Source organism: Scyliorhinus canicula, chromosome 11 (assembly GCF_902713615.1).
Source record: "Scyliorhinus canicula chromosome 11, sScyCan1.1, whole genome shotgun sequence".
Taxonomy (NCBI): domain Eukaryota; kingdom Metazoa; phylum Chordata; class Chondrichthyes; order Carcharhiniformes; family Scyliorhinidae; genus Scyliorhinus; species Scyliorhinus canicula.
The window spans coordinates 99,239,475-99,255,603 of record NC_052156.1 but is presented as its reverse complement, the minus strand read 5'-3'; the positions used below and the strand labels follow the sequence as shown (position 1 = coordinate 99,255,603).

At 51.1% G+C, this 16,129-nt stretch overlaps 1 protein-coding gene across 1 annotated transcript in view; it reads left to right on the top strand.

Moving 5' to 3' along the window:
• Positions 1-16,129, top strand: part of LOC119973221 (dynein heavy chain 3, axonemal-like) — a 714,697-nt gene that overhangs the window by 328,018 nt on the left and 370,550 nt on the right. Inside the window, exons 24-26 of the mRNA XM_038810887.1 lie at positions 2,948-3,170; positions 10,178-10,308; positions 10,804-10,904. Of these exons, the coding sequence (XP_038666815.1) occupies positions 2,948-3,170; positions 10,178-10,308; positions 10,804-10,904 (455 nt within the window). The remainder of the gene's footprint in view (positions 1-2,947; positions 3,171-10,177; positions 10,309-10,803; positions 10,905-16,129) is intronic.

Here is a 16,129-nt window from a genome sequence, read left to right as displayed (position 1 = left end):
GCAGTGGGGCCCCGTGGACTTGTCGGGGCGTCCCGCGGCGCAGGCCTGAGGGAGGTCGGGAGTGGCGGAAGGCGGTGGGAAATGTGCCAGGAGGCCCAGGATGGTGCAGCGCGGCTGGGGACATAGGCGCGGGTGTTTAAATCGGCGACCTCCAGGGAGGTGGAGAGAGTCCGTGCCTCAGTTAAGCTGAGGTTGTCTTTCTCCAGCATCCGCTGGCGGATAGCGGGGGACTGCATCCCAGCATCTCTGATCAGCAGTTCCATGTGCTCCGTAGCTGAAACTGGGAGACAGGAACAATTCCTCCCCAGGATAGCGAGGGCCTGGTAAAATTGGTCTAATGACTCACCGGGGAGCTGTTGTCTGGTGGCCAGCAGATGTCGGGCGAATACTCTGTTGACTGGTTTAAGAAATTGTCCATTCAGCTTAAGCAAGACGGCATCGTAATCTTTCTCTTCCTTGATTATCGCGTAGGCTGCTGTGCCCACGCTGGAGTGGAGGATGTGCAGCTTCTGTGCCATGTTTGGGGGGCTGGTTGCAGACTCCAGGGATCCTTCGAGACATGCCAGCCAATGCTGAGTTTGCGGGCTGATGCGGAGGCATTCGGGCTTGATCCGGAACTCCATCTTCAAAAATCTAGCTTATTAAATTGATGAGCCATCAACTGTACGTGAGACGAGTTGCTGTACAAAAGTTAGGCTTTAATAAGCTAGAACTTAGCCCTGCGGTCGACTACAATAAATGGACGACCGCCGTACGTTCTGACTATTTATACCTCGGTATGGAAGCGTGGTTAACTCAGCCTCTCGACCAAGCGGAGAGCCGTCACATGACTGGTCTCAACCAATCGGTCGAGAGGCACATGACTGACCAGGGCCAATGGTAAGCCGGTGTTCTGCACCAATGGCAGACAGCTATGCAAATCATACCACCACACATGCGGGCTAAGGTTTGGGGTTTGGTGGGAGGATGGGATTGTTGTTATTAATATGGGGATTGACATTGCATTTGTTACTGATTATAATTTATTGTTGGGTGTAAATTTGGGAGAAAATGTGAAAACAGAGGAGAATAAAAATATATATTTTTAAAAACTGTTTCCCATCCTTCAGCCCAATTTTTCATCCAAGTTGACACTGGGCCTCATTCTCAATTTTGTTAACCAATCTTTTTGTATGTTGTACTTTATTAAACACTTTCTGGACATCCATAAAGACAACAAAAATTGCATTCATCAACCTGCTCTCTGTTACTTCATCAAAATATTCAATCAAATTAGTCAAGCCCATTTTTTCCTTTAATTACCCACCACTAATGTCAAACCCACCACCCTGTAGTTGCTAGGAATGACCCTTTGTCCTTTCTGAAATCCAATCCTCTGAAACTTCTTTGTGTCTGGGGCAGATTGGAAAATGATGATATAGAATCATAGAATTTACAGTGCAGAAGGAGGCCATGCGGTCCATCGAGTCTGCACTGCTCTTGGAACGAGCACCCTACTTAAGTCCACGCCTCCACCCTATCTTCGTAACCCCAGCTATCCCCGTAACCCAGTAACCCCAGCTAACCTAAGTTTTTGGACACTGAGCAAAATTTATCATGGCCAATCCACCTAACCTGCACATCTTTGGACTGTGGGAGGAAACCGAAGCACCCGGAGGAAACCCACGCACACACGGGGAGAACATGAAGACTCCACAAAAAACGTGACCCAAGCTGGGAATCAAACCTGGGACCCTGGCACTGTAAAGCAACTGTGATAGCCACTGTGCTATCACGCTGCCACAAACTTTTCTGTCCACCACTTCCTTTCGCAATTAATTTGAACTGGGAGACATATCCACTCGAGATACAGGCAGCCTTTCCAGTACCTCCTTCCCATCAATTGTGTCACCCCATCCATTACCTCCACTATCTCCACCTTGACCAATATTTTTAAAAAGTTAACACCGATACAAAGTATTTATTAACTATTCAAGCCTGGCCCTGTGCCTCTTAGAATATACAACATTTGTTCCTAATACCACATTTGTTCCTAATAGATCCTATAGTATCTCCTGCTATTTATGTGCCGGCAGCGGGATTCTCTGTTCCTGCAACTGACCAATGGGGGAGCTTGATTCTCCGCACCCCGGAGCCGAAACCGCGGCCGGCGCCGGGGCGGAGAATCCATTTCCCCGCATGGAATCGGGACCGGCGTAATCCGCGCTGCATATCACCTACCTGCAGCCATTGCTGGAGGCCCGCTCTGCCATTCTTCGCTCCCGACCGATCTGCGGACTCAGTCTGCAGCCACCATGGTCGGGGGCAGGCCAATGGGAGGGGAGGGGGGCCTCATATGGGCCAGGGGTAGTTCTGGGTGGGCGGTCAGGGTCGAGCACATGGCCGATTGGGGGCACTATGTTTTAGGTCCAGCTCCGCGGTCTGAGTCCGCTATGGAGCACGGCGTGGCCGCTGGAGTCGTTGCCGTGCGCAGCCTCTGACCAGAGGTGCAGCGGCCCAGTTTTTCTGGCATGAAAGGGCACAGTTTTTACAACGGCGTGGGGACATAGTCCCAAAAACAGAGAATCCAGCCGAGGCTCTCTCATTGTGGGCCATCCCACGCTGTCGGGAAATGCATGGGCATGCGTGCGCTGCCGGCGGGAAGGAGGAAAACCAGCCGACGGAGAATCCCGCAGCATCCTTCTATTCTCACATTTTCCCCTTACCCAGTCTTATTTTGCTCTTCAGCTCAACTCATTGTAATTGACTTGATTCACACTTGGAAAATTCACCTACCATGCGTCATTTTGTTTTAACTGACCAACTCTCCCGGTACAGTATTAACAATTGAAAATTCTCCAGGCCCTTTGTTAATAGTTTAACTCCAGGGTGCAGAATTTTCACTGCTGCAATTTTGTTATCAAACAGGATAAATGAAAGTGAACAATTGGATTGTTTTTGTCCTCAGATTTATGAAATGATGCTGGTTCGTCATGGCTTCATGCTGGTTGGGAATCCACTGGGGGGTAAGACGTGTGCGCTGAAAGTGCTCGCTGGCGTGTTGGAGTTGCTGGAGGTGAAAGGCCTGATGGATGAACACAGAGTGCAGTACATTATCATCAATCCAAAAGCTATCACCATGGGTCAACTGTATGGCAGCTTTGATCCAGTCTCACATGAGTGGAGTGATGGTGAGTGTGGGCTTCACTGGGATGTCTATGGGGACGGGTTCAACTCCAGCCAGCAGCAGACTAATTACACAAACAAGTAGTTCTAGAACAGGGGTGGGCAAACTATGGCCCGCGGGCCGCATGCGGCCCGACAAAGGTTTTTATGCGGCCCGCCAATGAGGTGCCCGGAATCATAACTGGCATTTTTGAAAAGCCGCTGAAGTAAATGCGCTTATTCAATAAGCGCATTTACTTCAGCGGCTTTTCCCCGGCGGCTTTTCAAAAATGCCGGTTATGATTCCGGGCACCTCATTGGCGGGCCGCATAAAAACGCGCGTAGTGGGGTGGATGAGTGGGACTGTCTCATTGATCGGTTTAGTTGGGTGTGCGACCAATAGGAGTCAAGGTTACAAACAATAAGCCTTATTATTGTTTGTAACCTGGACTCCTATTGGTCGCACACCCAACTAAACCGACCAATAAGGCAGCCCCACTCATCCACCCCACTACGCGCGTTTTTATCGTTGACTCGGCCAGGCTGTGCTTCTGTCAGTGTTAAGGATCAGCACAAGCAACTTGACACCTGATTTCAACAAACTGGTAAAAGACTGCAGTCAGATGCATCATTCTCATTGACATTGTTCTGTTACTTACTGAGTTACTTTGTTTTTCAAATAAATGTGCTTTTATTTTGGCTATTTAAAATATTAATTATTTTACTTAATATACTATGCGGCCCTTTAAAATTGTGAATTTCTGAATGTGGCCCTTGCACGGAAAAGTTTGCCCCCCCCTGTTCTAGAACTAATCTCACAAATATTGTTTGTGTCCATAATTCAGTTAGCAAAGGTCACTGGATGGGATTTTCCAACCCTTCCCACCAGCAGGATTTTCCAGTCCCACAGAAGCCAACCCCCTGCTGCAGATTTCCCGGCAGCGAGACAGGCGAGCCACGCGATTCCGGCGGAACTGGAAGATCCCCCCAGTGGCCAATGGCCTTCCATCTCTGCCCCAGGACAGCCGGGGGGGGGGGGGGGGGGGGGGGGGGGGGGCTGGAAAATTCCAGCCATTCACTTTGGAATTGGGTTTTGTTGAGAAAACTGCACAGAAAAATGTCTTGTGGACAAATGTTAAAATGTTAGTTGAGGCATTTCCTGAATTGTGAAACAGAACTGATAGATTTGAAAGAATATATTAAATAATGAGTTAGATTTAGTCAATGGACAGAAACTACATTACGGATTCTCACAGCTGTTTAAAATCCATGGGTGCGATTTTCCCACCACTTTGCGCCCATGGAGATCAGGGCAATCTGGGAGCGTTGCAGGAGAGACCCAAATCGGGCTTCACGCCCGGCACAAAACCACCTGACCCACAACACCCATTGCGATCTAGAGCATGCCCGGCTCATTTAAATAGGTGTCGTCGGGTTGAGGCTGCATTCTCCCGATGCCCGGAGGTCCCCAGCCACATCTGCGAGGCCTCAACTAGTACCGATTAGTACTGGTCTCTACAAGTGGGAGACCAGGCGTTATAGCCTCTCGGGGAGTCTTGGAGGCCATTGGAGATCCCTGGATGGTCAGGAACAGGGCAGTACTGTCTGATATTGGACCATTCACGGAGGAGCATTACAGAGGGCATCGGCACCATGGTACAGACAGTGGGGATCTGGCAGGGCTGGCATAGCCATATGTTGCAGAGGCGTCACTCCAGCTGCCCCTCCATCCCAAGGAGACCCCCAGGCCCTTATGGGCACCTTCCGGGAGTACAGAGCACCGGTAGCCAGCATGGAGCCTTCCAACAGGGCGGCGGGCGGCAGCTATCCCGAATCCCCCCCTCTTGACAACGGCCCGTCTTGGGGTCAGTGGGCGGAACAGGGTGACATGGCGGGGCATGTGTCACAGGCAAGTTGATTGGTGCACTCTGGCCCCAGGACCTCCAGAGGATGCACGCTAGGGGCATCAAAGCCCACAGGGCGTGGTAAGCAGCAAGCTACCTCCACCACTGATTGAAATCCTGGGAGCAGCACCATCGATAACTATGGACAGTCAGAATTTAGATTATACATCATTAAAACATGTTACACCTGAGAGACGTGAAGCCTTGTCATGTTATTCCGCACTGCGGGCCGGCCTGCACTCCCCTCTCCCCCTGCCCTCAGCCACACAAGCATGTTTGTCCGAGACCTGGGCCCCCTCTCCACAAGTCATACCACATGCAGGTGATGGGTGTGAACGCACTGTCAGCAGACAGACAGGAATGAGACTATGGAATAGATTGAGGAGCACCAGAGCTCAATTCACAGCTGGTTATCATCACCCTCCTGCCATGTATATTGACCTGCTGACAGTGTTGACACAGGCCCATCACCCTGGAATGATGTTACAGAGATCCTGGGGGGGTGGCGGGGGGAGAACAGAGTGATGGGCATAACCCCGTACCATGGGAAGCGGGCGTGGATGAGGGCCTCCCCCGTCCTCCGAGAATGCCAGACCCTGCAAGGACATGGCACAGGTGTCGCACCGTCCCCTTGTTGAGGCGATGCCTCCTGCGGTATACGCTGTCAGACATCTCTTCAAACGACCAGCGAAGCTTGTACACCCTGGGCCATTACTGACCTCCCCCTCCGAGTCCCTCCCTGATCTGATGGGTGGCCTGATCCTCAGGATGTGTGGCAGGCCCCTGCAGATGGACTGCTACCTCGAGCCTCTGTCGATGCTGCCTTTTCCGGCATCTGGCCGCCAGGACTGCCACCACCACAACTGCTGCGGGATCCACAATATCATCCATAATGTGATATCTGGAAGGAATTGGAGAGGGTGAGAGACTAACAGTCAGGAATGACTTGCACCCCAGGACCCTCGAGTCCCCCAAGCCCCCACCATCCTTACGTCCCTGCTTTCTCTCGTGATGCTATCGAACGAGCCAGTTGTGCTCAGGAACCCCACCCTGTTCACCCACCCCTGGCCCCAGCACGGGCTGCGGACCCCAGACCCTTCTGGACCAAGGTCGGATACCCCCGCCCTGGTTCCACACACACACTCTCTGATCGCGGGGATATCCCCAGTGCTGAAGCCCAGATGTCGGGTGTTTGATTGTTGGCTACCGCGTCTGTGGTATTGATGTCTCTAGCGTTTCGGCAAGTGTCCAGGCCTCACGGTCTCATTGGGATGCGAAGCAGTAACAGTTGCCTTCGACATGGCGTTTATACCCACGGAAATTCACTTGAAAGTATTTTGTTTATTAAACAGTTCTACAAAAATATAACTAACTAGTTAACAGTCCATACATCACAATAACCATTAACTGACAAGTAAAAGGCACCATGCTGTACACACAGGCATCTGAATATCAGTACAAACACAAAGCTACAACTGTGCATTTATACAAAGAAAACCAAATACACTTTAAACATTAAACAGTACAACGAAGCTACCAGCATCCGAATCAACCCGCCGTGCTCTTCCCCTGCCGCAGCTCCCAGCAGTAGGCTCGCATCAGTGGAAAGTCACTCCAGGTAGCGTAACAATACGCCGGAAAAATCACACCGACACTGAGCACAGTAGGAGAGCGAGAGAGCACTCCTACTCCCTCTACAGAACTGGCAGTAGGTTCGATACTCCAGGCCACAGAAGCAAAAGGGGCTGTTACAGACAAACTCACGGCCTGCAAGCAGTACAGTCAACAGTATATAACTCGTCCCCTCCCACAGCTCCAGCAGTAGACATGGATCAGTGGAAAGTCGCTCAAGGGTAGCGTAATGAAACACATGGAAAGTCACACCGACACAGAGCATAGCAGGTGAGTGAAAGAGCACCCCTTCCCTTTTGCTCGCACTGGTAGTAGGTCACCTTACTGCACGATTTCCTTTCCTCCAAGCCACAGAAGCAAGTGACGGAAGCAGACAAGCACATAGCCTTCAGGCATTAAACATTAAACACAATCGACAGTACAAGAGCAAACACATGGCTTCCAGGCATTAAACATCAAACAGTCAACAGTACAATGAAGTCACCAGCCATCTGCACGGCTTCCAGACATTAAACAGTAAATAGTCAACAGGTCAATAAAGTCACCAGCAAACTGCAAAGGCATTTCTTCAAAACCTTCAGCAAGTTGCTCAGTTGAATCGGGTTGCCACCCTTCACCTCCTCCAGCACCGACAGCAGGTCATCTGATTTTGTCTCTTTCCTTGCTCCAGACCACAGAACTAAGAGGCAGTAGCAAGCAAACACACAGCTTCCAGACATTAAACACTGAAGTCAGCTGTACAACAAAGTAACCAGCAAGTTGCAAAAGCAGTTCAATACCTGCAACAAGTTGAATCGAATCATCACCCTTCCCCTTCCCCTTCACTGGCAGTAGGTCATCTCACTCACTCCCTTTCCTTACTCCAGGCAACAGAAGCAAAAGACGCACCAACAAAGAAACACAGTCTCCAACCAGCCATAGCAGCATTTGTGGCATCCACCTCTCTCTCGCCCTCCTGCAGCTCCCAGCAGCAGACTCTCAAAAGCAGGAATAATCATACCAGAAAGTGACACTGACACCGAGCACAGAAGAGTGAAAGAGCACCCCATCCCCCTCTCCAACACTGGTAGTAGGCCAGCTTACATCCTACCTTTGCCTTATTCCGGGCCACAGAAGCTAAAGAGGCAGCAGCAAATAAACACGAGACCTTCAGGCATTGCAGCCACAAGCAGAAACAAACAACAAATACAACCTGCAGCCACTTGCGAACTGTGAAGTACTTGTGTACTAACAATACCAATTCCCTTTTAGCAATAACCTTCAGCTGTGCAGCCAGAGGCCCCACTGTCAGAGGGAGTTAAAGTGACCTTCACCATATTACCAAGGACAGGGCTCTGTCCTGGGGTGTTCGGTGGGACGGACAGGCATCAGCTGAAGTTGCCTGTTATGCACCATCTGGGGGGTGGCCTGTTGGACCTGCAGGCGCTGAGCCCTTTGACCGCCCCCCCCCCCCCCCCCCCCCCCCCAGCCCATGGCGACTTCCCCACCGATAGCACCCATCCCTTCCCACTGGGCCTCTCCCTCCCGAGTACCGGTCAGCAGCTCCAGAGTCCCTGGGCTGGTTGCCCAATTTTGAAGATGGCTACTCACCTCTTTCGATCCCCTCAGCAGCCATTGCACTAGCTTCCCGTTTTTATATAGGTGCACTAAAGGGGTCAAGTGTAACTGCTCGCTAGGGAGCCGGTTAGATCATGGGTGGCTGTTAGATAGGGGGCCCGTCCCGTTAAAGATATGAAGATTAGCCTCAATTGGTTTCAGGCCAATGGAGGTCAGTGTGCAGGGTAATGGGTGAATGGGACTGGGTGTGCACTAGGACAAGGGCATTTGAGTTTTACATTATGGATCAGGATTATGGAGGGTAGAGTATTGGAAAGCAGCCAGAAGTGCCTTCGAATAATCTGGTCTAGAGATAACAAGGAGATGAATGAGGGCTTGAGCAGCAGATGAGCTGAGGCAGGGACATGGAAACAGGATGAGGTCGGTGACCATCTCGGGGTCAGATATGACAGCAAGGTTGTGAACAGTCTGGTGTAGCACCAAACAATCTTTGGGGAGCAGAATGAAGTCAGTGGTGCGGGTACAACGTTTAAGATGAAGATTAAAGACGATGGCTTCTAACTTTCCAATATTTAATCACAGGAAATTTCTGCTCTTTCTGTCCTGAGTGTCAGACAAGCAGCCTGGTCATTTTGAGACAGTGGTGGGATCTAGAGAAATAGCAGTGAGGTAGAGCTGGTGTCATATGCCTGCATGTGGAAAATGGTATTATGTTTTCAGATGATGTCACCAAGGGGCAGAATAGAAGGCATAGCATCCAAAGGGGAGAAATAAAAGGAGGCAGGACACAAGGGAAGAGTCTAGGAGGGTGTAATTAATGTAAGAAATTGGTGTATATTATATTTTATATCTGTTGCAGTAAGGTTTTTAAAAGCTTGAGTTAAGGTATATATCTGTTGCAATAATTTTATTAAAGATCCTTGGTTATGGTATCCAGTCTGTGTGTCTGCTCGGTCTGCAATTAAGTTGTGGTTAATGGAAAAATGGAGTATTGTGTATTTTGGATGGTTCCCTGGGAAGGTGGTAGATAACTTGAGACACTGACCGAGATTCTCTGCTCAGAGTTCACCCCGCCACCGCTGCCAGCGAGAACAGAGAATTTGGCATGCAGCCAAAGCTCCATCCACTGCAGCGGGACCGGAGAATTCTGCCTGCACGAAAACACAGATAATTCCAGCCATTTAGGCTTAGGTAAGCAGTTCATGGGAGCTGTGTGGGATAGAAATTATGGAATTAATGGGGGGAGCCAGGTCTGTAGCAAGCAGTTTTGGCTGTAGGGTTTTTTAGCCTGATAAGGAAAGCAGGATTTGCAGGTTGTGCCTGAAAGGGTAATTTTCTACTGTTACTCGTTCAGCTATTTTTTCTGTGATACTAATGTGATTACTCCTGTGTTAATAAAAATGTTTGTTTTAATATAAAAGATCCCTATTTGTCAGTGGAATAATTCCTGGATCTTTTTCTCACAGTTTACAGGTTTAAAATGTGTTGGTGTATCGTCTGGTTTCATAATAATAATAATCTTTATTCGTGTCACAAGTAGGCTTACATTAACACTGCAATGAAGTTACTGGGAAAATAATATTAATTGCGGTCTGGACCGGTACCATAACAAAGGGCAGAGAGAAAAGAGAGTTAAGGGAGGGAGGAAAATAATTAAGTGGCAATAGAAGTGATGGGCGAAGGTCTGGAATAAGAGATAAAGGCTGGTATTTTCCAGCCCTTCCCACCAGTGAGATCTTTCAGTCCCGCAGAAGTCAATTGACTCTATCTCTCTCTCCACAGACTCTGCCAGACTTGCTGAACATTCAATATTCACACCAACTTGGCGACACCGTCACAATACAGCTAGAAGCTTGAGTTGTTCAATTAATTCAAACTGAAATGTGATGTGGCAGTTGTTTACATTGTAAAGTAAACTCTGGAAACTTTGATTTTGACAGGAATCCTGGCGAATGTTTTTCGAGAACATGCCACCAGCCCAACCAGAGACAGGAAGTGGTGCATCTTTGACGGCCCTGTGGATGCAGTCTGGGTGGAAAACATGAACACAGTTCTCGATGATAACAAAAAGGTAATGGGCACTGGAGAATGGCCTGCATTCTGACAGACTTCATTTACAAAGGCTCACCAGGAGGGTATTTCACATTGAGCTTAAATTAGCACAACTGGCAAGAGTGACAACTCCAAGGCCGCAGGTATTTTAATATCTGCCCTTTTACTCATCAGAGCTCCAGTGCCCTCAGTCAAATCAGATTCAATCTCTACTTTCTGGTTTAGCTGTGAAGAATAATTATCCCATTTCAATGAAGATTGCCACATAATCACCTCCAGGGATAGGAAAACATTTGATCCTGTTTGAAATATACAATACCATTAGCAAGGAAAGCTCTTGTTTATTCTATTATCATTTTTGTAACATTTATTATGCTAAACGTATGAAGTGGTGTAAAGTTTTCATTATTTATCATTCAAAAGATGGTTTTGGAATTCAAGTGATTTACGTAGCTCTCGTTTGAGTGCAATGCACATTGTATATTAATGTGAAGCTTATTACCATGTCCCACAGCTCTGTTTGATGAGTGGGGAGATTATTCAGATGAGCTGCCAGCAGAATATAATTTTTGAAGTTCTGGATCTTAAGCAAGCATCACCTGCAACAGTCAGCAGGTGGGTACAGGAATATGAACTGTGTGGCATTGGCATTAATGTGTGGGTGGGGGCGGGCGCACGGGGAGCATGGGGGAACAGGGGTGGGGGGGGGGGGGGAGTAGTCATTCCTGAGCTGTCAAGCATCTGATTTGTGCAATGAATGTGGCCTTGGCATGTGTGAGCTCTTTCTCATTATGAAGCAGATTTCCAGTACTCAGTTAACCTGAGCACCTGTCTCCTCTCTGTCAAGTGGGTGAGAATTTTCCCATGGCACCTTCAAAGGAGTTCTGCCTAGTGTCCTGGATAACATTTATTCCTCCATTACACTAATGGGCAGCATGGTGTTGAGCACTGCTGCCTCACAGCACCAGAGACCTGGGTTCAGCTCTGATATGCCATCAATGGACACACGACGAGTGATGAACTAACTGAGGCTTCAATAAACTAAACAGAAAGCCTCCTGGCCTCTGATCCTGAACTGAGGCAGCGGCGGAGACCAGCCATCTTTATACCGAGCCCGAGGGGAGACGGAGCCAGCAGGCAGTAGTTTTCCACAATACACATATTATATATGACAGTGGTTTGGACCCAGCCGGGGACAAGCCCAGGCATGTAACAGAACAACAGTACAATACAACACAGTGGTTCACCACATTCAGTCCCTGTTTAAAAAAAAGAGTCCAGCGGGGGTGAAGTGGACTTAAAGATCAAGTCTGTCGGGGGTCTTAACCTTCCGCCGTCGTCGCCTCAGTCCCGACTGTGGTGTGGGCACCGATATAGAGACCTGCGCGTCCAGGGCGTGTCGTCATCTTCTTCACCCAGTAGTTGAGGCGGTGGGGGGGGGGGGGGGGGGGGGGGGTATGTGGACGTGGGTGGTGGTGATGACCGCCGGTGGCCCTGGGGGTGCCAGACCTTGAAGCAGCCGGGTAGTGGTGGAGGGAGAGGGTGTAGGGTCGGGGGTGGTGGTGATGGTCGGTGGGGAACCTGCAGGTGCCAAATCCCGGAGGGAGACTGTGTCCTGTCATCCGTCATGGTGTGCCACGTAGGCATATTGTGGATTGGCATGGAGGAGCATGACCTTCTCGACGAGGGGATCCGATTTATGACTCCTTGCATGCTTCCGGAGGAGGATGGGTCCCGGGACTGTCAGCCAGGACGGGAGCGTGACCCCAGAGGTGGACTTCCTGGGGAAGACAAACATACGCTCGTGAGGGGTCTCGTTGGTGGCAGTGCATGGGAGCGACCGGATGGAGTGGAGCGCATCGGGGAGGACCTCCTGCCAGCGGGAGACTGGGAGACCTTTAGACCGTAGGGCCAGGAGGACGGCCTTGCAGACCGTCGCGTTCTCCCTCTCCACCTGTCCATTGTGCCGGGGGCTGTAGCTGGTCGTCCTGCTGGAGGTGATGCCCTTGCTGAGCAGGAACTGACCCAACTCGTCGCTCATGAAGGAGGAACACCGATCGCTATGGGTGTAGGTGGGGAACCCGAACAAGGTGAAAAGACTGCAGGGCCTTGATGACAGTGGCAGAGGTCATGTCAGGGCATGGGATGGCAATGGGGAATCTTGAGTATTCGTCAACAATGTTGAGGAAGTACACGTTACAATCAGTGGAGGGGAGGGGCCCTTTTAAATCGATGCTGAGGCGCTCAAAGGGGCGAGAGGCCTTTACCAGGTGCGCTGTCTGGCTGATAGAAGTGCGGTTTGCACTCTGCGCAGACCTGGCAGTCCTCGATTGAGTAAGGCAGGTTGCGAGCCTTGATAAAGTGAAAAAAAACGGGTGATCCCTGGGTGACAGAGGTCATTGTGGAGGGCCCAGAGTCGGTCTATTTGTACGCTGGCAATGTACCGCGGGATAGGGCATCTGGGGGCTCATTGAGCTTCCCAGGTCGATACAAGATATCGTAGTTGTAGGTGGAGAGCTCGGTCCTCCACCTCAGAATCTTGTCATTCTTGATCTTGTCCCACTGTGCATTGTTAAACATGAAGGCAACTGACCATTGGTCAGTGAGGATAGATAGTAAATCGTCTGCCAGCCAGGTAATGCCTCCAATGTCGCACAGCTTCTACAATGGCTTGGGCTTCCTTTTCGACAGAGGAGTGCCGGATTTCGGAGGCATGGACGGTACGGGAGAAGAAAGCCACGGGCCTGCCCGCCTGGTTGAGGGTAGCGGCCTAAGTAAAGTCCGACGCATCGCTCTCAACCTGGAACAGAATGGACTCGTCCACAGCGTACATTGCGGCTTTGGCAATATCTGCCTTGATGCGGCTGAAGGCCAGGCGGGCCTCAGCCGTCAGGGAAAGAACGGTGGATTTAATAATTGGACGGGCCTTGTCCGCATAATTGGGAACCTACTGGGCATAGTAAGAGAAGAACCCCAGGTATCTCTTCAGAGCCTTGGGGCAGTGGGGAGAGGGAGTTCCAGGAGGGGGTGCATGCGGTCGGGGTCGGTCCCTAGGACTCCGTTTTCCACAACATAGCCAAGGATGGCTAGGCGGGTTGTGCGGAAAATGCATTTTTTCTTATTATAGGTGAGGTTCAGGAGTTTAGCGGTGTGGAGGAAGTGCCGGAGGTTTGCGTCATGGTCCTGTTGGTCATAGCCACAGATGGTGACTTTATCTAAGTACGGGAACGTGGCCCGCAGCCCGTACTGGTCAAACATTCGAACCATTTCTCGATGGAAGACCGAGACCCTATTGGTGATGCCGAAGGGAACCCTGAGGAAGTGGTAGAGACAGCCATCTGCTTCGAAGGCAGTGTATTGGCAGTCCTCCGGGCGGAAAGGGAGCTGGTGGTACGCGGACTTCAAGTCAACTGTGGAGAAGACTCAATACTGCGCAATCTGATTGACCATGTCAGATATGCGGGGGAGGGGGTACACATCGAGCTGAGTGTACCGGTTGATGGTCTGACTGCAGGTGATGACCATCCGGTGCTTCTCCCCAGTCTTGACGACCATCACTTGGGCTCTCCAGGGGCTGGTACTAGCCTCAATTATCCCCTCTTACAGGAGTCGCTGGACCTCCGACCTGATAAAGGCCCTGTCCCGGGCACTGTATCGTCTGCTACTTGTGCTGACGGGCTTACAGTCCAGGGTGAGGTTAGCAAAGAGCGAGGGTGGGGCAACCCTAAGGGTCGCGAGGCTACAGACGGTGAGGGGGGGCAAGGGTCCACCAAACTTTAAAGTAAGGCTTTGGAGGTGGCACTGAAAGTTGAGCCCCAATAATAGGACAGCGCAGAGATGGGGAAGGACATAGAGTTTAAAGTTAGTGTATTCTACGCCGCGACACAGTACCCCCAGATTTCTACTGAATGTGATCCGGAAGCCAGAGAGATTTTCTGGGTCGTGGGGAAAATTGGGAGAGAGCAGCACCTACCCGTATCTGGGCGTATGAAGCGGTCTGTGCTCCAGAGGCGAAAAGGCAGACCGTCTCGTGCCTGTTGATCCGGACGGTCATCGTAGATTTTCTGAGGTGATGAGGCCGGGACTAGTCGAGCGTGATGGACGCGAGCGTCAGAAGGTAATGGGTAGGCCGGTCGGAGGTAGCGGCGGCCAGCGTACGACCGGGTGAGCAGGGCTCCCGGGAGGTTGCGGAGTGGTCCCAAGATGGCGGCCCCCGTGGGTCACGGGTGACATCGGGGATGGCGTTAAAGATGGCGGCCCCCATGGGTACACGTGTCAGCCGAAATTGAAGATGGCGGTGCCCACGGGTCGCACATGGCGGGTGGCGCGGCAGCTGGGGGCGGCCCCGACAGGCAGCAGGCAGCGCTGCTGGGCTTAGAAACTTCAGGGAGAGACCGGGCCTGGCAGGCTTTCGCAAAGTGGCCCTTCCTCCCACATCTGTTGCAAGTCGTGTTCCGTGCAGGGCAGCGTTGTCTGGGATGATTACCCTGGCAGAAAAAGTAGCACTTCGGGCTTCCGGCGTTGGCTGGCTGCTGCGCGGCACAGGCTTGTGCCGCACCCGGGTCGGATAATGGCGGCACCCACGAGGTACCGCGCGGTCGGAGGTGTAGGCCTCCATGTTCTGGAAGGCCACTTACAGCGAGCTTGAGAGCTGCACTGTCTCTGGGAGGCCGAGTGTACCCCCTTCTAGCAATCGCTGGCGGATGTAGTTTGATTTAATGCCTGCGACATAGCGTCCCTGATCAACAGCTCTGCGTGTTGGGTAGCCGATACTGCCTGGCAGTCACAGTTCTGGCAGAGTACTCGCAAGGCACACAGAAATTCGGCTAGTGATTCCCCAGCGCGTTGTCGTCTCGTGACAAGAAGGTGCCTCGCATACACCTCGTTTACAGACTTTACATAGTGTCCCTTCAGCATTATCGCCTCCGTATACGAGGGGGCGTCCCTGATGAGAAGAAAGACTGGCGGGCTCACCCGTGCGTGGAGGATCTGCTTCTTTTGGAAGTCGGTGAAGTCTTCGAGGTACGCTTCGAAGCAGCTTAGCCAGTGCTCGAATGTTGGAGTGGCGTCAGCTGCCTGTGGGTCCAGCTCTAGGCGATCAGGCTTGAGTGATGAATTAATCTTAGATGTTTAGTTTATTAAATTGATATGCCTTCAATGAACACACGACAAGTGGTGAACATAACTGAGGCTTTAATAAACTAAACGAAAAAGCCTCCTGGCCTCGGATCCCGAACTGAGGCAGCGGCGGAGGCCAGCCACCTTTATACTGAGCCCGAGGGGAGGCGGAGCCAGCAGGCAGTAGTTTACCACATTACATATCATACAGTGGCAGTTTACCACAATACACATATTATATACTGCAGTGGTTCAGTCCCAGCCGGGGACAAGCCCAGGCATGTAACAGAACAACAGTACAATACAACACAGTGATTTACCACAAGTTCCAGCCTCGGGTGACTGTGTGGAGTTTGCACTTTCTCCTCGTGTCTGCATGGGTTTCCTCCAGGTTCCTCCCACAGTCCAAAGAAGTGCAGGTTAGGAAGATGGGTCATGCTAAATTGACCCGTCTTCCACAAATGTATAGCTTAGGTGGGGTTCTGGGGCTACGGGGATAGAGCGGGGGGATAGGCCTAGGTAGGGTGCTCTTTCAGAGGGTCATGCAGACGCAATGGGCTGAATTACCTCCTTTTACACTGTAGGAATCTTTTTTCCAAACCATGGCTATATTAGCTGCCCAGTAATAATTCATTATATTTGGCAAGGCCAGCCAGTCCCGCCTCCCCCACCTCGCCTCTGCTCCAGCAGCAGCTTCTTAACCCGTGGTGTTTTCCCCGCCC